Source organism: Podarcis vaucheri, assembly GCF_965113315.1.
Source record: "Podarcis vaucheri genome assembly, chromosome: 15".
NCBI classification, from domain to species: domain Eukaryota; kingdom Metazoa; phylum Chordata; class Lepidosauria; order Squamata; family Lacertidae; genus Podarcis; species Podarcis vaucheri.
The window spans coordinates 3878422-3906042 of NC_138753.1; the positions used below are offsets into that span (position 1 = coordinate 3878422).

At 46.3% G+C, this 27621-nt stretch overlaps 1 protein-coding gene across 1 annotated transcript in view; it reads left to right on the forward strand.

Moving 5' to 3' along the window:
* The window catches only part of ULK2 (unc-51 like autophagy activating kinase 2), a 66969-nt gene that overhangs the window by 15172 nt on the left and 24176 nt on the right, over positions 1 to 27621 (forward strand). Inside the window, exons 4-12 of the mRNA XM_082201715.1 lie at positions 10558 to 10590; positions 14137 to 14173; positions 15166 to 15339; positions 16461 to 16534; positions 18576 to 18677; positions 19385 to 19443; positions 19619 to 19701; positions 25145 to 25195; positions 26678 to 26766. Of these exons, the coding sequence (XP_082057841.1) occupies positions 10558 to 10590; positions 14137 to 14173; positions 15166 to 15339; positions 16461 to 16534; positions 18576 to 18677; positions 19385 to 19443; positions 19619 to 19701; positions 25145 to 25195; positions 26678 to 26766 (702 nt within the window). The remainder of the gene's footprint in view (positions 1 to 10557; positions 10591 to 14136; positions 14174 to 15165; positions 15340 to 16460; positions 16535 to 18575; positions 18678 to 19384; positions 19444 to 19618; positions 19702 to 25144; positions 25196 to 26677; positions 26767 to 27621) is intronic.

Here is a 27621-nt window from a genome sequence, read left to right on the forward strand (position 1 = left end):
CAGTTGAATAAAGCATAGTTGTTATAGCCATAGGTCACCATAATATAAATATAGCATATATAGAGAGGGAGAGAGAAACAGAAAAGCAATAACCCCCCTAATTTATATCACACCCCTTCATGCATTGTAAGCTATGCAGCTGTTTAACAATGACAGAATAAAAACTTCTCCCCAGTGGTGCAGTGAGTCAGTGCATCTGGCTGGGGTTTGAGCCCACCCAGGGATCACTGGACAGGATTGGTTGGTCTAGATGACTCTTGGGGTCCCTTCCAGCTCTACAGTTCTATGATTATATACCCACCGTACTAAGTTTTTTGTATTTTCTTAGCCTCCAGAGCAAATTTTGTTCCTTGGATGGTAGTGAATACATCTCTGCCTACAAGCAGTGTACATCTTTGGTCCAGGAAGGGGACAGGGGAATCTGTTTGGCAGGGAGTGAAGGAGACAAGTAAGGAATGTTGTGCCTGAGTTGCTAATATAAGGGGCAACTTGGCAAAATAATAGACTTTCTTAGCCTCACCAGACTCTCAGATTAGCTCTTCATGAAACAATAAATGCTTCTCGGCCTATGATCACCCAACAAGTATCAGCCATTACTGAACCCAGTGCGATAGGGAGTTCCATAAACTGGGTGCCTAGTTGCCATCAGTCTTTTTCTGATTTCTTGGCTAAAGTGTTAGTGTACTCAGGTTTCCCAAACCTAGTAAAACAGCCCTTGTTTACAGCAGATCATGAGGCATGTCCTAAAACTTGTACTCATTTACTTTAGGACAACCAACCAACCTACCAGGCCAACTTAACCTCCTCACCCAGCACAATGAACGATGTGTGCCCTAAATTGACCTCAACATCCACTTCTAGGGAAGCGTTCTATATACCGTAAATGGTTCCCTCAGGATATAATATTGGAAGGCCCCAAGATTTAGACATGGATCAGAAACCTGCAGTCCCTTATCTTTGCCACTTGATGAACAGTTCCAGCTGTCCTTAAGTACATAGGTAGTCTTAGGCGGTAACCTTTGCCACTTGGAGATGTCTGCAGGCTTGGTGGATATCCCATGGAAGCATCCATTATTTGACTGGCGCATTGTCTATGCTTTGCAGGGGATTGGACTAGATGACCCATGGGATCCCATCCATCACTACAGTTCTGTCTCCTCACATTGGGAATTGCCATATGCTAGGTTAGACTATTCATCCATCCCCAGTACTGTCTACTCTGACTGGCAGCAGCTCTGTGTGTATGTGTGTTTTTCTAGCAGAGAAGGATTCTTCCCCATTGCTTGTTCCCTCGCGCTCTTTCTATCTGGAGGCTGACTGGCAGCTTCTACATGCAATGCCAAGTGTTCTACCCGCTGAGCTGCAGTCACGTTCATTCCCAGTTGAATGCGCAGCCTCTGCTGTCCCCCTGTGAGCCCGTGTTCCATACAGGGGTATGCCATGGCAACACATGTTTTGAGGGAGCGTTCCCATAACTGGCAGGAATTTATGCCTTGGTCCTGCATGTCAATCATCTTGGCACGTCAGCTGGAGCAGCCACAGCCGCAGTCATTTTTTTGGCGGGCAGTTAGAGTCTTGAAACTGTCTGTGGCTGGCAGCCAGCTTGGTAGGAAAAACTGACGATGTGCATCGCCTTTTATCCCTGGTGAAGCAGACCAGAAGTCCCTGAGATGTTTCTCCTTTTGAGGACGGTGTGGTTTCTGCCTTTTTTGTCAAGGCGGAGCATCCTGTTGGATGTAGAGTTTTTTTGTGTGTGTGAACAGTGCTATATAAATAATGGTAAACAAAGAAGGTGCTGCACCCTCAGGAGTTCATAGAAATGCCACCCGTGAGGAACAGAAAGTGGGAAGGAACTAATACTGTCAGCTGAGCTTGAGCTTGTGTATTCTGGGATGGCCCTTTTGTTTAGATCATCCCTCTACTGTAGTTAAATTTAACAACTGTGCATCATTTTTCCTCATTGTAACAGCACACTTTTTGTTTTGCAAGACATAAGCTAGGTTTGCCACTTAAAGGGTGTGGGGCAAGCCGCCTTCTACCTGGCGCCCTTGTAATTGAATTTCAATTGCTACCAGTCTTCTTTGTTCCCTCTCTCATAGCACTAGAACAATTGGGCATCCAGTGAAGTTCAGTGTTGGTCTATTCAGGACAGATAAAAGAAAGTACTTCTTCATGCAGAGCATAGTTAAGACATTTGGAACTTGCTTCCACAGGAGGGCCACCACTTTGGATGACTTTAAGAGGATTGAACAAATCCATAGAGGATAAGGCTGCCGATGACTAGAGCTGGGCAATATCTGGTTTTCAACATTGTGATATATCACCAGCCAAACATATCACAATGTCTGAAATAAGGATGGAGCTATGTAGAGGCATTGGCTGGCTTCATGGTTTTTTCCTGCATCGTGATTTTTGCATCACACACACACACGATTCGCAGTATATTGCTGGGTCAAATATTATGAAACCAATATCATGATATGAACTTCAAACTGGGTTTTGGACAATATATTGATATATCATCCATCCCTGTTGATTACTAGCCATAGCAACTGTGCTGTGCCTCCACAGTTGGAGAAAACAATACTTCTTAATACCAGTTGCTGGAAACTGCAAGAGGGGAGAAGAGGATGTTGGCCTAGATGAGCCACTGGTCTGATCCATCAGGTTGTTCTCAAGTTCTTAACACCCATCAGTGCTTGGCAGCTGGGGCTGTTGGGAGTTCTAGTCCTAAATATCCGGAGGACACCAGGTGGATGAAGGCTGGTGTAGGGTAATGGAGCTATGTAGGGCACTGAACCTTCAGCCACCAGAGATCTTGTTCACGTACACACAAACGCTCTCTCATTTTTGAGATTGCAGCAGGCATGACTCGCATTTATTTTCAAGCATGTCTGTGGAGTCATAAGGCTTAGAAACTTGGTATTTTTAGTAACCTAGGCAGGAAGAAAGCTGGATTCCACTCCCATTACTACATTCTGTGCCACTTCTCTTTTGCTGAAGGAAGAGTGTGGCCACGGCCTCCGTTTCATTCACGATCAATGGAGAACATGCAAAACCAAAGTGTGCACTTCGCCTCAGTTCTATTGCACCAGGGCATGTTAGATGCAGAGACGATTTAAGGCTGGGAATCTCAGAATCGCAAGCCATGCATGGAGGTAGTAGCTGCAGCTCTGGGAAATGTGGTGAAGCCCAGCTTATTACTCTTTGCTTCCTGGATGTCTGGGTGGTCATGGCAAGGAAGAAGGCTGAGCCTTACCTACGTCTGTTTTTATTAAGAGTTTCTTATTGAACTTTTCAAAAAGGAACAAAGGCAAACAATACAAACTTAACCATAATAAATCAAGACAATGTGTTCTGTACATATAAATAAGGGGCATTGTGTGAGACATCTGATGGTCCAGATGAACCCGGTGCTCCGACATCCAAGCAAATAGATCTATATATAGAGTCTACATAACAGACAACTTCCTGCCTTTCGTGTGTTTAGAGGAGCACCTTTATCTCATATACTGCCAGCTGAGTCATGTCTTCTGTGTCATTGGGGGCAGTAGCCTCTTTCCAGTATTGAAGCATTAGGCGTTAAGCCACCATAAGTGCCCCTAGAAGTCACTTACATAGTCCCTTTGTCAGGTTCCAAAGGCCCGGCACACAGTTCAATAGTACATTCACGTCAGTAAATCTGAAGGAGGTGTCCAAAACCAGATTTATGCAGCTGAGGACCTCTGCCCAAAGGACTTGAGTTAATCTTGTTAAATTGCATCCTGCCTCTTAGAGCCAAGTCCTCACCAGGTGATTTTCAATAGAACAGAAAAGTTAAAAGGTATCATTGTTGCTCCTGGTTTGTATGGCTGCGAGGGAAGGGCACTTTGCCTGTGTTCCAGAGGCCTTATTTATACGTTTGAAGGCTGTGTTCAGTCCTGGTGGGAACCCAGGCACATGGCTTTTACGGGAAGAAAATACTGCAACTTCTCTGTTGCAGGGAAGAGCCATTGTTCAGCTGAGGAGCACATGCTGTGGTTTCAGAAGATCTCAGGTTAAATATCCAGCACGTCCAGATAGGGCTGGAGAATCCATGCAGTCCTGACACAGAAGGGAGCATCTTCCTGTACTGGCAAAGTACACCTGCGGCCCTGCCCGTTGTGTTTTGGTGAAGCTGTGTGCAATTCAACATTCTGCTCTGGGTAATCCTGAACAACTCTCCTGAAAACTGTTTCCAAGGCGACTGTGAATGAGTTTAGTCAGACAGAAGAAAAGAGTCGATGAGAGGTGCTGTTAAAAAGAAAAGTGAACCCCTTGTCCTAAATATTAGTTACTGGTATGAGTGAATGGATCTGCCTCTCAAATTTAATGGATTGGTCTCCTGATAAAAGTCCCACAAGTTTACTGCTGACAAGATGTTTGGGCCAAGGGCTGTTTGGACAGGATGCATCTGCTTCAAGCAAGCAAGCAAGCAGAGTGACCAGAAGGAATCCTTTCATTCAATCATCTACTGATTTCTGTCTCTATCCTCATTTGTATGAGCCTGCCTTCCAATCCCCAAGGATATCTGCTTTCCTAGAAGTTTCGCTTTCTTCACAGGAAGTCTTGCGAAGTAAACAACACTGCTCCATCGCTTCAGAGAGGCTGGTTGAAGGACTTGCCCAACTCCTCTTCTTTCCAGCCAGTTCTTTGATGGCTCCTCTTTTCTTTCCAGGAAAACAGACTAATGTAAACTGGGTGCGGCACTACCCAAGGATGGGCGTGCAGCGACAGGGAAATATTTATCTGTTGCTCCTTGGAGGCCATGTGAGGACAGAGAAAATTTGGCTCCCTCTCTGGTGCCTTCGGGCCTCTACCATTGGTGCTGTTCAGGGAAAGCTTTGACTGGTTCAGCTGTGATAGCCAGCAGACAGGCTCCTTTCCCCTGATCTGTTACTTCCCTTGGCTGTCTTCCCATGGAGAGGAGTGGTGGCTTCCCGTCGTTCACACAGTCACAGCACCCTGGAGTAACAGCAAAAGTGTGTGCATTTGAGGGGGGAGACGCCCCCTGTGGTAACCGCTGGTGGCAATCAGACTGGCTGCATTCAGGAGGCACAGAGCTGCAATCCCAAAATTTGCCAGGAAAATAACCAACAGATACTGGCAATTGACCCAAATGAACTGTGGGACAGGAAAGAGAATGGCATCTGGGTAAGATGCAAGGCATCCTGGGATGTAGTTTGAGTAAGACCGTTCTATAAATGTAGCTATTCTTAGTCCCAAGTGCCGCTTGCCCTGCTTGGCTGAATCATGACACAGTCTCAGGGATATCTTTTCCCAGCCCTGTCTCCTTGCAGTCTGTGCCAGGGGTCACAGCTGGGACCACTTTCTGTGACGTCTGTGTTTTCCATTTGAGCTGGGAATTCTTCCTAGCCATCGGAAGGAAGGGGAGAGTGTGGTCAGGCCTGGTCTAGGCCCTTGGGAGACCATAGTAACCCCCGTTACATCGCTTTACCTCTTCTCAGCCCTCTTGCTGTTCCAGCAGTACAGTGGTGCCTCGCAAGACGAAATTAATCCGTTCCGCGAGTCTCTTCGTCTTGCGGTTTTTTCGTCTTGCGAATCACGGCTATTAGCGGCTATTAACGGCTTAGCAGCTTTAAGAAAAAGGAAACGAACTCGCAAGACGTTTCGTCTTGCGAAGCAAGCCCATAGGGAAATTCGTCTTGCGGAACGACTCAAAAAACGGAAAACTCTTTTGTCTTGCACGTTTTTCGTCTTGCGAGGTACCACTGTATCCCCTCTCCCTTTCGGTTGGCCCCCTCTAAGCTTTTTAGCCCCGTCTGAAGTATCTCTTTTTTTAGGACACTTGTTGCCATAATAATAGTAACATCCAGGTTCGTAGATTGCAATATTTGATGGGTTTCGGGTTTTGATGTTCTATTCATAAGCATAGAATTGTAGGGTTGAAAAGGGAACCCAGTAGTTATCTAGCCCACCCCCCTGCAATGCACAGTTCCTTGAAATAGACCATCTTGCCAGTGAAAAGTTGCTTGTAAACAAAGAATGTTGTTGGGTCAGCCAGGCTGCCAGAAGAGTAGGCTTTTAAGAACACAAGAAGAGCCCAGCTGCTATGTCAGGCCAAGGGCCCATCTAGTCAAACATCCTGTTTTTGCAACGGCTTATCGGAAGCCCCTGTGAATCCCACAAGAAAGACAAGAACACAGTAGCCCCCTTCTTTGCCACAGCTGCTGCATTTCCACATCCCACAGGTGAGCACTCGAGTGAGTCCGCAACCATAGTCTTCCTTAGCCAAATGGTTCTCTCCCAAAAGTGCTTGCTGTTGCCTGCCCCACCCCAAACACTGCAATACAGAAAATGTTACACGCAGCGTTCTAAGCTCACTCTGTGTGGAAGAACCAGTACCACTGCTGGTGGCGACGGCAACTTTGTCTCTGTCCGCATGGCCCTCCTATCTGCTGGGCTGTGGCGTTACCACATTGTTTGGATTGAAGGGTTATTCCTCCTCTTCCTAGTTTATTTCCCGAAGTTGATTGGCTGTGTCTGGGCTGCCCGGGGTGGGAGATGGGGCTGGTGTTCATAGTGTTAGGCCTGGCTTGCTGACTTCCTAACTGCTGGACTGTAGCTTTAGCTGGGTTGGGGTGGAGGGGAAGATGTGGACTTGGTACAGCATGTTCACTGTGTGCGAGGAGGGTTGTGTATGTCTGTCTGAGGAGACAATGGAGTGTGCCTCTGGAGTCAAATCTCTGCCTTAGCAGCGCCAAAGTGACCTCCCCAAGGTATAAGGCTAGGCAGTGTGTATCAAAGTCCTGGACTGCCCAGACAACAAGACCCACCTCGTGGCCTTGCTGATGTCGTCCAAAGGAAAGTAGAGCAATACGTTGGACACCTGCTTGGCTGCCAGAGTTTCCAGAAGGAGGCAATCCGCCCCAGATGGACTTAGGCACTCCACCCCAGATGGACTTAGGGACTCCACCCCAGATTTGTGTAGGGTTCTCCTCCTTAGCCTTTTCTTCTCCCAAAGATAACCCACAAGGCAGAGGAGGTTTAGGATCAAGAGTTTTCCTTCTCATAGATGGGCTACCTTCCCTGGTTGACAAGCCTGGGGTAGAGAGTATGGAATGGATTAAGTGATGTCATTGCAGTCATTGCTGCATATTGGTTGTTGTGTTCCATGCACTTGGTGGACAACAGTGTCAATTCCAGGTGCCCCTTGATGAGTGGATGTTGCTTCCCCACACCCAGTGTTACGTACCTGATGTTGCTGTTAGTGGGGCATAGGATGCCCACCATGTTAGACTGACAGGTGACATTGTAGCAGTGGCCACCTTCACTGCACCATTGGATGTGTGCTGCCCATTTTGAGGCATCTGCAGAAAGGCATCTGCCTTTAATAAAGGAGCCAGGGAGCGCATTAGAAATAGACTCCAGGGTTTTGCATTCACTTACAGGCTCGGCTATAACTAGAATTATCCAGAGCACTTATGTAAGCTGTTTCTCCTCTTTATTTTAAAGCCTTGTCATTTAGATTATGCACAGTTATCAGGGCCTTTGTGCTTTTATTTCTATTTTTGAGAATAAATGGTTTATTTTCAGCTAATAATATGTCTGTCTACTGTGCCTCCAAATGTGTGTATATTGCATATGTACTTATTTATACTGTGTATGGGCCATTCTTATCCCCCCTTCCCACTAAAAGATCCATAGCAGCAAAATAAGCGAGATTCCTGCCCTGATGGAGGCAGAGGGTTGAATGAAAAATGACAATCCCAGCTACTGTGGGGTGGTCCCAGGGGTAATTGTTGGGAGAGCTTGCGCTTTCCCTTCAGAAGGTCCTGAGTTCAGTCCTTGGCATCTTGAAGAAAGAATCAGGTAGTGGTGCTGCCAGAGTGGGCTGGGGTCACCAACCTTTTTATTTAGGTCTTTGGATGCATTTGGATTTTTGAGTGAGTGCCCTCTTTGGGCCCTTCGCTTCTCCAAATAAACTCCTTCCTCTTCCCTACTGCACCCCCCCAAAAAAGAGAGAGAGAGAGAGAGAGAAAATGTGTGTGTGTGTGTACACAACACTTTGCTTTTCCAAGGAATTTTGGTAAAAGTTAGATGCAATAGAATGAGTGAGTCTCTAAAAGCACATAGAGGTGAAAGAGGAATTGGGAAAGAGTGTCTATATAATTTTCAAGGGACAAAAAAGCAGCCAACCTCACTAGTTCATGAGCAAGGGAGCAGTGGGTGAGGGGACTCAAGAGATGTCAGGGGCACCAGGGGCGAGACCTCAAAGGTGTCACTGTGCCTACGGATTGGCAACGCCTGACCTAGGCTGAGAAATAGCCTAGCAACTTCCCTGGGGCTGTTGAGGTTGTAGCTGCTGCTTACTACTTACTAACGAGAAGTTTGAGTTTGACAGAAGTAGTGCCAGTTTGAGTTTGACAGAAGCAGTGCCAGTGCTGCGAAGGTTGCCCTACCAGTTCATGGCTGTGACAGGATCTGAGCCCTGGATTTGAATCCATTGCTGTACATGCTGTGTGTCCACAGAGGCTCTTGTTTGCAGCCCTATGTGGGTCCCAACTGCCAAATGCGGTTTTTGCTGTTTGTTTGGGACAGAGGGAAAGGTTGCTGCTGGTCCCCAGGAGGTTGTGAGCCAAATTTACAGTTGGATTTTTGTCCTTGGAGCAGTCCACTCCCCACAGTCTGGATTCCAGATGAGTCAGGAGAGGTCAAGCCAGTAGGGAGGTATCTCAGCTCTGTTGCTGTATCAGATTTCTCCTGGGCCACAAGGGTGTTCTGTGCCCAGAGCTTGCTTCGGCGGCCAGCTTCCCAGAGCATGTGGGGAGCTTGAATTGAATGTTTGGGCTGTGCGACTTGAACGCCTGAGTTTATTCCAGGTCTTGGCAGCCTCAACAGAAGGTGCCTTTGCTAACCTTGAGCTTTCTAAGAGGTGGGATCTGTTGTGGCTTCCTTTGCTGGGGGAAGCAAGCAGCCTTCTTCAAAAAGAGCTGAACAGTGACTGTCTCTTCTGGTTCTGAAGCTCCAGGCCTAACATTTGAAAACAGAATTGTGTTTTTTGTATGGTTCACTCCAATCTCTCAGCTTCACTTTGCTCATCACAGTCAGGCTCTCTGGAAGTATTTCAAATAATTATCCTTTATGCTAGCGGTAAGAGAGAGAAAAAACATTCCTAGAAAAAACACAAAGAAAACTGATTGATTCCTAGAGAGAGGGGCTTCATTAACAACAAGATAAGCTGTCATGCATAAGTGGTTGGCAAATTTTATGGTATATTTTCTGTTCATGTGTAAGGTACCAGGCTATTAGCCTGTAAAAAATAAATAATAATGCTGCCTTCGGTTTGCAGATTAGTGGGACTCTGGCAGCTCTCACCTTGTGCCACTTAGTATGTGAATTAAGCACCAGGAACACATGGGCAGGGTCCTACTGCCTCCATGTTGTGTCTCCTGCCCACATATGGCAGCTTCTTCATGAAGGAATCTCTTTCTGGATATCTCTCCGTCTCTGACTCTGTTTCCACACTCATGCTCTTGCATACACCACCTTTAAAATAGATGGCTCATATCATAGCCATAAAAATGTGAGAGCAACAGCCATGAAAACTAGGAAGGATTTCCCCAGCAGTTAAGGAAGAAGATCTTAATAGGCCCTCCCCTTACCCTCTGGACCTTCTGTACTACAACTCCCATAAACCCCAACCAAAATGGACAGTGGTCATGGATGATGGGAGTCCTAGTCCAAAACATCTGGTTTAGCAGTTCATACGCGGGTGGCGCTGTGAGTTAAACCACAGAGCCTAGGGCTTGCCGATCAGAAGGTTGGCGGTTCAAATCCCCATGACGGGGTGAGCTCCCATTGCTCAGTCCCTGCTCCTGCCAACCTAGCAGTTTGAAAGCACGTCAAAGTGCAAGTAGATAAATAGGTACCACTCCAGCGGGAAGGTAAACGGCGTTTCTGTGCGCTGCTCTGGTTCGCCAGAAGCGGCGTAGTCATGCTGGCCACATGACCCGGAAGCTGTACGCCGGCTCCCTTGGCCAATAAAGCAAGATGAGTGCCGCAACCCCACTCGGCCAAGACTGGACCTAATGGTCAGGGGTCCCTTCACCTTTTATGTTGTGCCAAAGTTTAAGTCTAAGCTTTCTTAACTATAGTTTGAGGCAAAGTCTTGAGTTGAGCACTTGTGTGTGTATGTCTTTGCTAGTGCTTATTGAGACATCAGGTTAGAATTCGTTTTTCAATAATATCATCATCTGCTTCCTTTGTGGAAGGGCCACAGCTAAGAGGCAGAGCTGTTGCTTTGCATGTGGAAACCCAAAAGCCTCAGGTAGGGCTGGGATAAGACTCGCAGCCTGAAACCCTGGAGAGCCCACTGCCAGTTAGCATAGACCAGGGACGTCCAACTCCCAACTAACTGCAATCTACTCCTGGGGGGGGGGGCGACTGGCAGTGATCTACCCATTGGGGGGGCAGGACACTCCTGGTATAGACGATATTGAAGTAAATGGGCCAATGGTCTGACTCTTTAGTTTTGCTCCTATTATTAAATAAAAAATTTCTCTGCTTCTCTTTCAGGAGATGCCCAATTCTGTCTTTCTGGTAATGGAGGTGTGTATTGAATTTTCTAATTTCTCCTTTGATGGATTTTAGTATTTTTCTTTTTATATTGAAATGCTATACAAACAAACTGCAGCCTGCCTTGTTTAGCTGTAAAATCAAACAAGAGAATGTGTGCTCCTTCCCATCCCAGCCACCCAAAGTGTGCAGTTAGAATGACCTATGTTTATATTGCACATAGTCAAGTACTTTATTACGGTCATAGACCAGCATAAGCAAAACATATACATAAATAGCATAACAGTATGAATCCAAGCGAATAATTATTAAATAAATAGGAGCTAGAACCAAGCGTAGATTTAAACATATACATAGAATATTTAATTAAGCATAGATAATGGGTGAGTAAAAATTTATAAGAAAAATTAAAAGATCAGTTAACACAGCTATATGGGGTGGGCTTCAGAAGTGCGGATCTAACAATATGGGCCTTCAGTTTAGGATTGAATTGTAGCATAGATCATTCTTCGTCAAATATCTATCATGGCAGCGCAAAATTTGGCGACTGAATACCGTATTTTTCGCCCCATAGGATGCACCAGCCCATAGGACGCACCTAGTTTTCAGGGGGGGGAATCAAGAAAAAAAGTATGACTCCCCCCCGCAGCTCTGGGAGCAGCGGACAGGCTGCACGCAGCCTGTGCGCTACTCCAAGACCTTCTTCCTGCTTTTGCGGGAGGTGGCGGAATTCCCCCACCTCCCGCAAAAGCCCACAGGAGCTGCAAAAGCCCCACCTTGTAGAAAAGCCTGCAAGAGCCCTGCAGCCTTTAAAGAGCGCACCGCTCTTGGGGGCTTTTCGACCAGGAGGGAGAAGGGACTGAAACGGCCAGTCAGTCCCTTCTCCCTCCTTGGGGAAAAGCCCCCAAGAGCGGTGCGCTCTTTAAAGGCTGCAGGGCTCTTGCAGGCTTTTCTACAAGGTGGGGGAATTCCCCCACCACCTAGAAAAGCCAGCAGAAGCCACACAACCGCTTTAAAGAGCGCATGGTATTTGCCTGCTTTTGCGGGAGGTGGGGGAATTCCCCCATCTCCCGCAAAAGCCCACAGGAGCAAGAAGGGACGGACTCCGCCAGTCAGTCCCTTCTCCCTCCTTGGGGAAAAGCCTGCTTTCCCCCACCGCCAGCCTCCAAGCCAGGTTGGAGAGTAGCAGGAAGGCGTCGCGTGCCTTCCCGCTGCCCCCATCCTCTGGGGCTGGCGATGGGGGAAGCGCTGCTTTCCCCCACCGCCAGCCTCAAAGCGCAGACTCTCCTGGCTTCAGCAGAAGCAACGCGAAGCCTCTGGAGCGCAGGCTTCGGAGGCTTCGCGTTGCTATCGCTGAAGCCAAGGAGCCTGCATTCGTCCCATAAGACGCACACACATTTCCCCTTCATTTTTGGAGGGGGAAAAGTGCGTCTTATAGGGCAAAAAATACGGTATGTGGCTTCTGGGCTCTCTTCCTGTAGTAATAGGGAGATGTTGTGTTGTTCTGAACGCCCAGGAAACATATAAGATGGGCTGGGTAAACCTAGTTCGAATGTCTATATAATACTGGCAATGAAGAAGGGCACGCTCCATTGTTTCCTGCTGCCCACATATTAATCTAGTTCGCATGTCACATGAAAACATGGTTAAAATAAACTGTGGTCTTCACAAGAACAAGCATTATTCGACTTGCATGCTGCAGTGAGTTGCTCTTCTGGCACACCAATGAGGGGAAGGAAGACGAGCTATAATTCTGCTTGTCGTTATGTGTGTCTCCAGTCTCGTGGTTTGCTTATCTCCAGACAAACCACGAGCAGAACCCTGGGGTTGTTTAGGAGAAACAGAGTACATGCAATGTTTTGAATGCAACAGAAAGCCAGACTGTGGTTTGTTTCCTCCTGGTGCAGCATGCAAGGGGGAGGAGTGAAGCACCTCCATTTTCAGCCGAATGCACCACCTCACTGCCTGTTCACGTTAAACCGTATGTTATCTTTTAACTATGGTTTACAGTGATGTGCAGACCAGGTCTGAGTTAAGAGGTTCCGTCTGTGCTCATGGTGCTATAGTTGTTAAAATACAGTTACTAAAGATGGTGTCTTCTTCCTTCAGCCCATGTCAGCTGTGTCAAAGTTTACAGAAAGGAAGAACGAAAATGGAGAGTTTAGGGAGGGGGGAAGTGATGGAGGTTGAGCAAAGATGTAAGAGGCTTTGCCGTACAAGAAAGAACACCAGATACTCAGTATTATGGTTTCTTTTTTGAAGCCAACGTATATGAGAATTTCCAACTCGGTGTTTGGAGAGGCTGGTAGTAGGAGCTATTTGTCACTCATGACGTCCTGTTGAGCTGTGGGCGTGGGGTGGTTAATGGCAGAACTTCAAGCAGATCTGCAATATTCCTAAAAAGAATACATTCGCCAGTGACTACTGTAAGCTTCCAAATTCCCAAAGCATAAAGACACCACAGGGTTTTTCCAGACCTGCAAGTTAGCAGCTGAGAACAGGGTGTTGTGCCAAGCATTTTAGTCTCTTCTTCTAAACCCTATGGCTTCCCTAAACTTTTGGCAGAAAACAGCTTACATATTTCCAGTGCTTTCTCCTTTGCATCGAGTAGCAGCAGGCTCTCTTTCTCTTAAAAAATAAATAAAAAGTTCTGTCTCTCATTTGTATTTGTTCATCTGTGGCTTGAGAGCATTCTTTCCTTTACCCAGAGAAACAACTAATATAGCTTCACATTGCCTTGCTGAATGACTTGGAGAACTGCTATTAACCACTTGGTGTGTGTGGGTGTGTACGTGTACACACACAAACACAAAATATCAAATGATACATTTTATGAAATAAATAATTAGGTAATACAACCTGGGTTGTTAATTTCAGATGCACTTAAAATAGACTTATGATTTAGTGAGTTCCATAAATTACATAGCCGCTTCGTTCACAATACCTGTGATTCTTAACCAAAATGTCTGTTAACTCTCCAAAATTAGTTAAATATGAATAATAGGAAATGTATTTGAATATACACACACCGATTTTTAAGATAATTAAACACTCAGGCTTCCTACAAATGGAGCAGTTTCTGATCTCCTAACCATCAATGAAGAGACTCGTATGCCCCCTCTGCTGTCTGGTTTGGAAATGTCCCCCTCCCCTTACTTTTCAGAATGGAGCCAAGATGCTGAGTTGTATCTACATTAGCATTTTTCACAAATTATGGTCAATTCCAAATGCAGGTTATATTATTATTATTGTTATTATTATTATTATTGTTATTATTACTACTACTACTACTGCTACTACTACTACTACAAGGGCTGGAAACTGGTGGTGTGGCCTAGCCACGGTTTAGTGAAAATTGCCAGTCCAAATGTAGCTGCTCCATGGTTAGCTCAGAAAATTAAACTGTGGCAGGGATATCTATGTGCAGGGAAAGGATTACCCAGGCCTGGGGGAAGATCCTGATACAGTTGATTGTGCCATGGTATGTTAGGTCTATTGTGGGCCTTGTGCACAAGCAGGCTGAGAAGTGCAGACACCCGCAAATCTGATACTAACCCGTTTCCTTTCTCTCTTGGGCAGTATTGCAACGGCGGAGACCTGGCAGATTACTTACAAGGTAATGGATTGCTTGTGGTTCTTAATTCATGGCTCAGAAGTCTCGGAGTGCTGTGACGCTGCCCCGTGGCTGTCCCTTTTCCTGCAAAGTTTATGACTGGCTGGAGGGAGTTTGTTTTCTGGCTGTGTATTTTAATACCCTTTTGTTTTCAAAGCTGCCAGTAAACTAGTTCAAGCTAAAATTGGCACCCGTTTCCTGTCAGTCATGCTTTCTCCATATACATTTTAAAAAAGGAATTGCACCGGGGAGGGTCAGCATGCTGCAAGACATTGTGCTCTGTTGTAGAATTGAGTCTGCAAGATAGCAGGCCTTTGTTTAGATTTCCTGGGATCTTGTGCCAACCGTTTCCTGAAATCTTTGGAGGAAGACGATAAGGCTTTGTGAGAAGAGGTGCTGGAAGCCAGGGGAAGAGATTCCTCTTCCATTGACTATAAGTTGGAGGAGAGATGCTTCGCTTACATGTGACCAGCATAATAAGCTGACAGACTGCATGGTGATTCAGAAATGCTTAATTTTGGGAATTGATCCCTGCCTCACCGCTGTTGCAGGGGAAACAGGGTGTTTTTCATCCTTCAAAGACCAATGTGTTTTTCTTCCCTGTGTTCGTTCTCTCTTGGGCTTGTCTTAGCAAATTTTTCTGTTGGTCACACTCAAGTGCGATAGAAAGTTGGGAACTGCCTTTTGTATACAGGTGTTACATAGGAGCCAAAGCACGAGTGTCCTTTAAATCCTGTTGATTCCACTGAGAGAGGTTTAAGCACGCTCTTAAAAGTATCACATTGAAATAAATTAACAGGACCCTTAAGTGCCCGACACTGACTTCATCCATCTCCCAGTGAATTTTGTATCTGCTGGAGCAAAGCATTTTTAAAGCCGTCTTTGGATTCAGTGGGGCAGCTTCACCGCATGCTTAGTGCTTCCCAAAGAGCTCTGTTCACGCTAGGGAGTTTCCAGGACTCTGAAAGGGATATAAAGTACTTTCCTTCCCTCAGCAAAAGGAACGCTCAGCGAAGACACCATCCGCATATTCCTGCAGCAGATTGCTGCTGCCATGCGTATCCTCCACAGCAAAGGGATAATTCACAGGGACCTCAAGCCACAAAACATCCTGCTGTCGTACGCCAACCGCAGGAAATCCAACATCAGCGGCATACGCATCAAGATAGGTAAGTCGGCCCTGGTGCGCTGCCTCAGCAGGGTGGGAAACGACTGTGAGACATAACTGCTCATTTGCGTGCCTTTCTCTCTTCTACATCTGCACAGAAGGGTAGATGAGCATGGTGAGTGCTCAACTGGACCTCTGTGTCCCGCCACCCAAGTCTTGATTGTTCTGGGTGGTCCCCCAGCAACATAAAAGACCAACCTATGCATTTGTTACTGAGATGCTCATTGGAGAGCTGTGATTGGCTGTAGCACCCTCTCGAGTGCTTGTTTCTTGACCAGTCTGGCTTTACCCCTCAGTCTAATGCCTTATGAGGAACGGCTAAGGGAGCTGGGCATGTTTAGCCTGGAGAAGAGGAGGTTAAGGGGTGATATGATAGCCATGTTCAAATATATAAAAGGATGTCACATAGAGGAGGGAGAAAGGTTGTTTTCTGCTGCTCCAGAGAAGCGGACACAGAGCAATGGATCCAGACTACAAGAAAGAAGATTCCACCTAAACATTAGGAAGAACTTCCTGACAGTCAGAGCTGTTCAACAGTGGAATTTGCTGCCAAGGAGTGTGGTGGAGTTTCCTTCTTTGGAGGTCTTTAAGCAGAGGCTTGACAACCATATGTCAGGAGTGCTCTGGTGGTGTTTCCTGCTTGGCAGGGGGTTGGACTCGATGGCCCTTGCGGTCTCTTCCAACTCTATGATTCTATGATAATGCATCCCTGCTAGCTAGGGATGATGGGAGTTGTATTCCAAAAACACCTGGAGACTCAGGTTTGAGGACCTCTGGCTCTAATGTATGGACCATCCCCACATTCCACAGGTGTGTTTCTTTTTACAGTGGTGACTTGGAACAAAGCAGACTGGGTGTCCTTTCGTTCATTGCTCTTAAATCAATCATTTATGCATTCAGCTGCTGACAGAGAACTGTTTCTGCTGACCCCAAAGCCATGTGCGTTGCGACTGGGGGAGACGGCAAAAGGGGCCCTTGCTTTGGAAGCCTTCATATTTGTGGTATTTTGTAACATAAAAGGGCAGCAAGTTGGTCCATGATAGATAGATAGATAGATAGATAGATAGATAGATAGAACCCACCAAAAGGTAGTTAAAGAAATGTATGCTTTCCTTTAAACAGCTGACTTTGGGTTTGCTCGTTATCTCCAGAGCAACATGATGGCTGCCACCCTCTGTGGTTCCCCTATGTACATGGTGAGTAACAGCTCATTAAGTTTTCATTGCTGTCATCAGACTTTGGACGAATCCACACTATATATTTAAAGCAGTATCATGCCATTTTAAATAGTCATCTCCCCCCCCCCAAAAAAAAAAAAATCTGGGAACCGTAGTTTTTTAAAAAAGGGTGATGAGAGTTGTTAGGCAACCCCTGTTATACTCCCAGAGCTACAATTCCCATGGTTCCCTGGGAAAGGGCATTGACTTTTAAACCTTTCTGGGAGTTGCAGCTTTGGGAAAGGAAAAGGGGTCTCCTAACACCTCCAAGTGCTCTTAACTAACTACTGTTCCCAAGATTCTTTAAATATTTGGTAAAGGTGGGGCCTTAAACTAAGAATTTTCAGTAATACTACTCAGATTTGTGTATTTTTGTCTTTATTTAATTTGTTCTTCCACTGTTTCTTGTCTGCAAGCGGTTTACATTTTGAAAAAGTCAGTAAATCAAATCATTGCAAATCACAGTGCACCATTAAAATCAGAGTAGAATATCAATAATCTAACTTTCTGACCAGCCTCCAAAGCATTCTGTATTATCAGTAAAAGCATTATCGGTAAATTTTCCCAACACTCTTATAAGTCAGTGCTGTTATCCCCATACTGCAGACAAGGCACTGAGACTGTGGCTTGTCTGATGTCCCCTAAGTGCTGCATCCTTCAACCCTTCATGGTTGGCTAAGCTGACTGAGAATGAGAAGAGCTGGAGTCACAACAACTGGTGACCTTCAGGCGGAAGGAAACGAAAGGAATACACCTCCCTACTCATCTTGGGGGGGACCCCCCCCCATATATTTGGGGACTGGCATCCCTCTGACACTACATAGCATGGCAGGAGAAAGACTTTGGGCAAAGGAGATTAATTTGCTTCCCTCCTCCAAGTAAAAATTGGAGTTGAAAATTGGTGTGTTTGGAGCAGGAAATAACACTTACCAGGAGATTGCAAAGGCAGCAGTAGATCAGCCATGATAGTGAAAAATCTGTTCCAGGCAGGATGCCGGCTCTCCCAGTCCACAGATTTGATGTTTGGCACAGTGTCTGTTATCCCAGGGGAAACTTGGTCTTGAAAGAGGAATGTGCTCCCCCACCCTGGTTTAGCCGGCCCAGAAGAGGAACTCTTATCAAAGGCCCCGCTCAGGTTCTAACGCAAACCAAGCCAACTGTGGTCCTGCAAAAAGAAGCTGGTGTGAAGGCAGCCCTTAGACACTTCTCTCATGGTGCCTCGCCATTTGTGAAACTCCGCCCCACCGCCCTGCAGAGGGGAAGGGTCGCAGAGAAGTCCAGTTGCAGCAGGAAGTGATCTGACCATGGCACTTCCTTCATTTCGCTTTTACTTAGTGTCAGATCACCCACGTCCATAGAGATGAACACCAGGTCTAAGGCATGTCCGCAACTATGAGTTGGGCCAAACTTATTCAGGGACAGCATGGATGTTAAAATCCTCTAGGACAACCAAACTAGGTGTCTCCAGGAGAACATCTGCAGCGACCTGAAGCAGCTTGGGAAGGGAATCCTTGGTGCAGCGGGGAGGTCAGTACACCAAAAGGGATCCTGTACTGCCCCTATTGCCCAACTTCCAGAACATGCACTCAGAAAACTGGGTCTTCCCAATAGGACGCATGGTGCAGGCTAATGACTTCCTAAAGATCACTGCAACCCCCTCTCCCCACCCAAATGACCTGGGCTGCTGTGCGTAAGAGAAACCTGGTGGACAAGCAGCGGCAAGAACAGGCCCATCTGCCTCGTTCAACCAAGTCTCCGTCACACATGACAGGTCAATTCCTCCATCCACGATCAAGTCATGGCCGGCAGTGATCTTGTGCGTCATTGCCCTGGCATTGCACAGCAGCACCTTAAGGTCATGTGGCTCACCCTTGATTCCAGCATCTTTCTGGTCAGGACCAGACCTGGAGGTAGAGATAGTCTTCAAACAATGACTAAACCTACTTCCTTGGTAGTGGCATGGTCTGGTGCTAGCCTAACTCCTCCTCCTGCCCATGATCACACTCTCTGCATCTTTCAGGCTCCTGAAGTGATCATGTCGCAGCACTATGATGCGAAGGCCGACCTCTGGAGTATCGGAACAGTGATCTATCAGTGTCTGGTTGGAAAGCCTCCTTTTCAGGTATGGGCAGCTTAAACTCCGCCTGCCACAGTGGGCAGAGAATGGAACAGTTTGAGGGATGCTATCTTCCCCTCCATATCATGTCCTAAGGTTGAGAGTGGGGCTCCCTGCTTGTGAAACACACTCCAGGAAGGCTCACCTGACTCCTTAGTTACATATCTTTAGTCGCCAGGTGAAAACATGTCTCTTTTCCCAAGCCTTTGGCTGATTAAACAATCTGTGGCTTTTTTAACTTGTGTGGCAGGGTATTATTTTTGTTTGTTACTAGGTTATGTATTTTTTTATTTCTATATTGTAAACAGCCATGTGATCCTCAGATGAAGGGTAGCATATAAATTGGATAAATAAATGATGTCTGGCAAGTGTCAGCTGGGCCTGGCCAGTAAAAAACAGCTGGGCCAGCCAAAATAGCCAGCCTAGCGGACCTCATTGAACCCATAGGTTGAGGTTCCTCACCCATGCTCTCCCAGTAGGTATCTGCTCTTCATTTTTAAATAAACACATTTCCCCGTAGATGTTCTGTGCTTGTGAGGGCATCAGTTTGGCCACTGTGAGAACAGAATCCTGGGCTTTGTAGGCCTTTGGCCTGATCCAGTAGCAGCCAGGCTCCCTTGGTGCCCTTTGTTCTCACACAGGTGTATGTTAAGGACATTAGGGGTTTGGGGTAAATACAACTTGGCAAATCACACTTATTCTCCCTTTCACAGGCTAACAGTCCTCAAGACCTCAGAATGTTTTATGAAAAGAACAGGAATCTGATCCCTAGGTATGTATGCCTACTTTTGTGGAGGGTTTTTGATATCTGCTAGAATCTTAAGAATTTGAATAACTTTACCTCTGTTGAAGGGTGACAGATCGTCAATGTGTTTTGTTCATAGGACTCATATGATTTATATATAATAAAAATACAAATCTCCCACTTAGTTCTCTTCTGTATTCAGTGTTCCCAGGGAAACATCAGCTTCCTTGGCTGACCTGCTGTTGGGTTTGCTTCAGAGAAACCAGAAAGATAGAATGGACTTTGGTGAGTAAACATTTTATGACTCCTTGCCTCCCCTGCCCAAGTAATTATTTTGCTTTCTTGTGTGAATCAGTGTGCTTGAAGGTTATCAGTTTGGTGGTTTTAATAGGCTTGAGCTGCAGTCTTGGTTTGGTGTGTTTGTCTATCGTGGAAAGTTAAGCGGTGCCTTTTATAGAACTTGTTCAACGCACTGGATATGCTAGCTTTTGAATTACACAGAACACTTCAGATGTTCCAAGTCTTAGCTAAGTTCATTTATTTTATTTCATAAAATTTATACGCTGCATGATTGTAAAAAAACAACACCTCAAAGCTGTTTAAAGCAATACCATTATCAATATGAAGAATTAACAATAAACCTTTCAATAAATTTAATTCAACAATAAACTAAAAATAGATTAAAACTCTTACTAACTTTCTAAATATAAGCTTGTCTAAAGAAAAATATTTTTGGAAGGCACCGAAAAGAGCATAGTGAAGGAGCCTACTGCCCAATAGCAGTAGACAGGGTTCCAAAATGTAGCTGTTGCCTCAAAAAAATATTGAATTCTTACAAATATGGAACAAGTACAAAGTGGCACCTGTAACAGTCATTTGTTAAATGAGAAGCGATAGTAAGATTGGGAGATTGGGGTGAGTCACCTCTATTAAGAAAATGAAAGAGAAGACAGGAGAAGGAGTGGGGAAGAGCAAAACATTGGCGCTACTTTGTGAGATCAGATGGTCAGGGCAACCCAAACCGTCCTTAATTGTGGGATTGCAAAGGGGTGGCTTGGATAGTGTGAGTAGACCACTTTTAGGTTTAGGGTACTGGACTTGCATCTTGGCCATTGGAATGAGGCATGCATGGCCCTTTAACCTTATTTTTGCACCGGCTTGTGAGTTTGAAGCCAGGCAACTTGGCTCTGTGTTGCAATAAAACAAAGAGTTAACAGAATGAATGGGCTGAAGAAACTCCACGAAACGCCACCCATTCAGCCCTCAGGTGAGATTTCCTCTTGCCCAAAGCAGAACCCACCTATCGTGCAATCATGGCGTGGGTTGGGGCATACCTGTGCTGAAGGAAGCAATGCCTTTCACGGAACCAGGAACCAGCATGCAAACGCTGTGTCTCTGAGGCAGGATTGTCATCTCGACCCCAAACCCGAAAGGGGAGTTATAACAGATGGGTGTGATGGAAAACCACTCCTGAAAGGAAACTGATTGGTGCAGAGTAAGCCCTACCCACCCCCACTTCTAGAAAAGTGGAGAAAGCCCTTCCCCTTACAGCTTCTCTTATATGAGAGAATACCCTTAGAAAGGGGCAAACCTTGGCCACAGAGACACACTTTCTCTCAGCTGGACTCTTCACATGCCATCCTCTTTGCAAGGATCATCAGGTCAGAAAGCTTCACGGTAAGGAATTGTGTTTCCCAGCAGTTAGCCTAACTCAGAGCAGCTGCAGGACAGAGTCCTACGGTTCTGGAAATCACACACAAATTCTAAGGCATAGAGTTCCTGACCCAGCCTCCTTTTTGCAGCCGTAAAAGCTCTGAGCACTGGATAGGTGAAAGTTTTACCCCCCTTTTGTCCTCTGGAATCCTGTGCCAGAATTGGTATGCTCTATGGTCTCACCTCTTTTCCTCCACCCTTTCTAGCATAGCTCTCCCTCTCCCCCTCTCTCTGGTTGTGAATTCAGGGATTTGTGTCCTCAACTGTATATACAGTACCACATTGTTCAGTGTGTCATTGAATTTCCCTTTGCCACTCCACTTCAATAGATCTGGTGCTTCAGCATTCAATTCAGCTTTGTGAATTCCCAGATCCTGAACATAATCCCAGGGCAGGTGTATTAGACCCATGTAAAAGATGCCTCTCCTTTCACAAGCTTGTTCTAGGGTCATGTGTGCATTGCACTTACATGCAGGTTCCCAGAGGCATGTGTTGACAGTTGAGCAGAGACTGGCGGCTGAGTTGGCCTCTAGCTGACCACCAAATTTGGTCAATGGACGCCCCAAAAACCAGATAGCAGAAAGCCCTGAAAACAAGGTGTTCTGCAGGAGGAGAGGGGTTGAGCCAGCCCAGAATCCCTCGCTGGCTTCACTGCCATCATTGAGCCGACACGGGGATCAAGCCCAATCATTCTCCCACCTTCTGTGTAACCGACCCTACAGGGTGGTTGCACAAGGATAAGGACGTGGCGATTAAGAGTGTAGAGGGAGCCAGTGTGCTCTAGTGGTTAGAGTCTTTGACTAAGACCTAGGAGATTGGAGTTCTAGTCTCCACTTTGCCATGGAACTCACTCAACTTAACCCACCTCGCTGGGTCGTTGTAAGGAGAAAATGTGGAAAGGATTAATCATGTATTCCAGCTGGAGCTCCTTGGTGGAAAACAATGTGGGATATGAATACAATTATAAACAAGTAAATCACCTATTAAGATGGATACTTAATTTCTGGGATTGTTGGGTTCTTAAATCCATTTATTTAAATGCAGGTCGACTCTAGATTGGCTTTTCATTTTTATTTCATCTGTTTTGCATATGCAGCAATGTGATGAGAAGGGGCAGGTGAAGGGAAGCAAGATACTGCAGAGTGGGCAGTTCTCCTCCCCCTCTTTGCTTTCTGCTCGGCTGTTCCTATGGCACTTCCGGTTAGGGATGTTAGGTTGTAAATAGCAATGATCTGCTTACATAATCCTGGGTTTCTTGGAGGTATGAGGATTACGCCGAAAGCACAAAAATTAAATGCCAAGCTTTAAAAGCATGAACAAGTTTTCATACAACCTGTAAACGGCAGTCAGTGTGTTAAAAGAAAAGAATGAACAGCCATAGAGGAACGACACTGAAAATAGCTTGCTGGACTATTTATAGTGTTCTGCGTCGACTTGGCCTTCGTGAGTGTTGTCTGGAAGGTTTCTGACGAAATCCTCTTTCTGCCAGCTCAGGCTTTGAACAGTTGCTGACCAGCTGATGCTTGGCAGCTGTTTGTGGTGTGGGGGGTGGGGAGAGGAAAATGCAATGTTTTGTGTTCGCTTTTCTACCTGTTGGGGATATAACTTTGCTTTCCTCTTGCTTTTGGGAATTAGCATTTAAAAACATGGCACCAGGTCAGAGAAGGCTGAACTGCAGCGTGCCAAACAATTAACCTTTTTTTATTTTAAAAAAATACCACCAGTGAAGGAGACCCCACCCCATTCAAGGAGCTCACTGCTGCTGCTACTGTAACCCTTTTTATCTTCCCAACAGGCTTGCCAGGTTGGCTAGGTCAGGGGGTTGCCAGCGGAGAGGACGTCCCTGGCGCTTGCAGGGCCATCTCCCTCTGTCGAAATGAGGCTCGAAAGAAGCACGCCATTGTAGCCAATAATCCCGCTTTTAAATGTATTCATTAATATGAGCAGGTCCACCATAGGTGTCCAAATGAAATTGAGATTAGTGAGATTTCCCACCCACTGGGTGATAGAAGATGCGTGTTTTTCTTTCCAACCTTGCAGCGTGAGTCTCTTGGCCACCACAAGGGCTCTCACAACCCACTTCCATTGCTCGTCTGTTAGTCCCCACACCACAGGAAAGTCCAGTTTAGGAAATCAGTAACTTGGGAGGCGGCTGGAGCCCCCCTCAAGCAGCTGCCCCGCAGCCTTTCGCAGGACAGCATGTGCTAACTCCAGGACAGCAAAGCCGCTTATCAAGGGTGTCTGGACTCTCCCTCCTGAGTCGCAGAACACCCTGTTCTGACTCAGGGTGTCAAAGCCTGTTGGACCTGCAGTGCTAGACCTGTCCCCCTCCGCTTAAAATGACTAGGGAGAGGGAGGTGGCTGAGTTTGATAACGCGTTCTCCTGGGTTCACTGCTGTTTGCTCTGAGCCTTGAACAGGGACACTTGGGTCCAAGCTCTGTTAATCATCCCTACCGCTGCTCTGAGCGATGTTTAGCTGAGTACAAAAACAAAGCTGTTGTTGTTAGCTCACTGGTTTTGGCCTGAGGGTGCGGTTACTTTTGCTTTGCAACAAGGTGTTGTACACAAGATGAACAATTTGTGTAGTGTAGCTGTTAGAGTTGTGATAGGAATTTTATGGTCTTAGATATATGGTAATGTTCATAAGTGTACCAACCAAGCACATACATAGATCAGCACAGGAAGGCCAACCTGGAACCGTTTTGATTCCTAAACTGATCAAATGTTTTCTCTGCAAGGTCAAAGTGGGAAACCTCCCCATTGTCTCTTTCTTCACAAATCCTGTCTTAAGGACACATTTAAGATATGAACAGGGTGTGGGCCTGTGAACTGCCCCAGGAACTAAGTATTTATCACTACAAAAGAATGGCGGGCTCCCCAGGGAATCCAATCAAGTAACCTGCCAGACAGGAGATAAACAACAGGAGAAAAACAATATTCAAATTTCTGCTTTAGGCTGCCTTTTCTGTGATGTAGGTGTGATGTACCTGAGGGGTGGTCTTAAGTTACACCCCTTCTGTGATGTATGTATGATGTTTCTGGGGGTGGTCTTGATCTACAGGGTGGCAATTTCAAAAGTCTTTATAAGGCCTTGCGCGCCATTTTTCTGGGTCCTCTTCCTCTCCTGTGGGTGAGGGGAGCACCCTGTTGCAACAGATCAATAAAGATCAGGCTTACTAGCTGCTTTGCTTCTCAATATTCTCTGGTTGGCCTCTGTTATTCTCTCCTACCAATAGGGAACCTATGTAAGGACTCTATATGGGCTCTTGGATACCCCATAAGGGAAAAGGGCAATTTTTGTTTACAACAGAGTGTTGGACCAGGGTTCAAATCCCCACTCAGCCATGAAGCTCGCTGGATGACCTTAGGGGTCAGTGCCTGCCTCTCCCCCTAACCTACCTCCCATTGTTGTTGTGGGGATTAAATGAGGAGGGAGGGGAAACCACGTTACTCCACCTTGAGCTCCTTGGAAGGAAAGATATAAATGCAATAAATAAATGACTGGGGAGGGGGCAACGTTGCACCCCCATCAGGGTACACTGGGCTCTACCAACTACAGTACGTGTTATTATTTTAAAAATGAAAATTTTACATTCCCCCCTTTTTTTGCTTCCACTGCCAAATATTGAAACCCAACCCTTCTCCATGATCTGCAAAGTGTGTGTTTCAATTAATACAAGCAGCGCTTCAAAAACTGAAAGCCAAGCCTGTGTCTGTGAGGAAATGGGCTTTTAAGTACCTGCCTTCGATCCCTCTGGCCAGCTGCATCTTTAAAGTGATGGACTGTATTTCTTTTCCAAGTGTAATAGCAACACATACGCTGGGAAAGCTTTAATCTTTCATGAGCTCTTTTTCAGCCCTGGATGGAGGTGTGTGTGTGTGTGTGTGTGTGTGTGTGTGTGTGTGTAGAGAGAGAGAGAGAGAGAGTTGTGATCCCTCACCCTGCAGCTCTGCAGCCCCCTTCTGGATTAGAGGCTAATGTGTCATGCAGCCAACTTTTTTCCTCTCTTGCAGAAGCCTTCTTCAACCACCCTTTCCTCGACCAGGTTTCAACGGTCAGAAAGTGTAAGTCAGAATTCCCTTCTGCCTTATCTTTGCTCAACCCCCCACCCCCCATACTTATAGAATCATAGAATTGTAGAGCTGGAAGGGTCACTGAGGGTCATCTAGTCCAACCCCCTACAACGCAGGAATCTCAACTACCCTTTTAAATGTGTTTGTGGGGATGGGGGTATTCCTTCTGAATAGTTTATACCCCTCATCCCAACAGGTTTCAGTAATGCCTATTAGGTCGTATTTGCCATCCTGTATTAAGAGCTCAAATTTGTCTTGCTTGTTTCCCATGCTCTGCATTAGTATAGAGACAACTGAAACCATGAGTCATTCCCCCCCAGCTGCTTCCTTTTTTTAGTTTCCTACCCTTTAACAGATTTATGGAGCACCACCACAGGTTCTTGTGTATCAATGATGCTATTATCCCCAGTACTTTTTGTTGTGATTATTTATTTATTTATTCATTCATTCATTCATGAATAAATCCCATCTGGCTGGGTTTCCCTGGCCACTCTGGGCGGCTTCCAACAAAATATTAAAATACAATAGTCCTTCAGATATTAAAAGCTTCCCTAAAGAGGGTTGCCTTCAGATGTCTACTAAAAGTCTGGTAGTAGTTTTTTCCTTTGACATCTGGTGGGAGGGTGTTCCGCAGAACGGGCACCACTAACAAGAAGGCCCTATGCCTGGTTCCCTGTAACTTTGCTTCTCGCAGAGAGGGAACCTCCAGAAGGCCCTCGGCGGTGGACCTCAGTGTCCAGGCAGAACGATGGGGGTGGAGACGCTCCTTCAGGTATACTGGACTGAGGCCGTTTAGGGCTTTAAAGGTCAGCACCAACACTTTGAATTGTGCTCGGAAACATACTGGGAGCCAATGTAGGTCTTTCAAGACCAGTGTTACGTGGTCTTGGCGGCCGCTCCCAGTCACCAATCTAGCTGCCGCATTCTGGATTAATTGTAATTTCCGGGTCACAAATATAGCCCCGCATAGAGCGCATTTCATTAGTCCAAGCGGGAGATAACCAGAGCATGCACGACTCTGACGAGACAGTCCGCGGGCAGGGAGGGCCTCAGCCTGGGTACCAAATGGAGCTTGTAGACAGCTGCCCTGGACACAGAATTGACCTGCACCTCCATGGACAGCTGCGAGTCCAAAATGACTCCCAGGCTGCACACTTGGTCCTTCATGTACCTACCTCATGCATCATACTCTGTTCCTTTGCAAGGTTCCCGCTCCTTTAGACATTCTACCCCCTCCGAGTCTGAGAGACTTGGGGTTTTTTATTGCAATGTAGTGGAGGGGGATCCTCTTTCCATGTATTAGTGGCTTTAAATGTTGCCGAAAGCTTTTGTCTGCAGCACGGGAATTTTCATGCCGGGAGGGGGCTACTAAGGGCGATCTGGGTAGTTTCTCTTCATATGCCCCCCTCCCCAAAAGAAACAATGAAACTCCTCGGAACCTGCACTTTCCTTACATTGTTCTCCTTTCCACAGCTTGCCCTGTGCCAGTGCCGACGTACACGGGCTCCGTCTCTGGCAGCTCCTGCGGCAGCTCCCCCTCCTGCCGATTTGCTTCTCCACCAGTAAGTTCTGTTCTTATTTGGGAGGCCACAGTCTTTGTCCCTGGGGAGCAGAAATCCATTCTGGGTGCACCTTCAGTCTCAGCTTCTTCTTTTAAAAAGCCAGGAAGGAAGGAAGGGGAAAGAAAGAAGAGTTTATAGCCCTTGTGAGATGCTGTATTGCCTACAGCCATCAGGAGCAGTATCACGGGGCAGGAGAGAAGCAAAGCCAAGGGTCTAGGCAGCCTCGGTTTCCCCAGAGTCGCCCTCAGGTTGTCTGCTGAAGACTAAGGATGTGCACAAAACTGGCTAGGGAGAAGACAGGGAGACCTTTTGTCATTGTTGAGAAACTATCTCCAAGTGTTCAAAGATGTCCCACTAATGTTTCTAGCCCCTACTGAGATGAAACTTGAAAGTATGCAAGGAAGTACCGTATTTTTCGCTCTATAACACGCAGATTTTTTCTCCTAAAAAGGAAGGGGAAATGTCTGTGCGTGTTATGGAGCGAATGTGTGGTCCCTGGAGCCGAAAAATGAGGCAAAAATCAAACCGCGCTTCAGGGAGAAGGGAGCTCCGTGAGAGAGGAAGCTGTTGCTTTCCTGCATTCTGCCTCAGGGTCTTACTGCCCGCCCTCTCTGTTTCGTTACTGTGTTTGCTCAAACGGAACAAAGAGCAGGGGAAGCCCCTCCCCTCCAGGCAAGTAGAGGGGAAAGCAGAGCGTCCGTCCTTCTATCCTCTCCCTGCTCCGGAGGAACAATGTTTGTGAAGGGAAGAGAGATTACAGGTTCGGCTTAAAATTCTGATTTGACTTCCTGCTTTTTGTTTTTGGAGACACACAGCATTCAAATATGCTTTCTTCCATTTAAAGAGGGAGAGAGA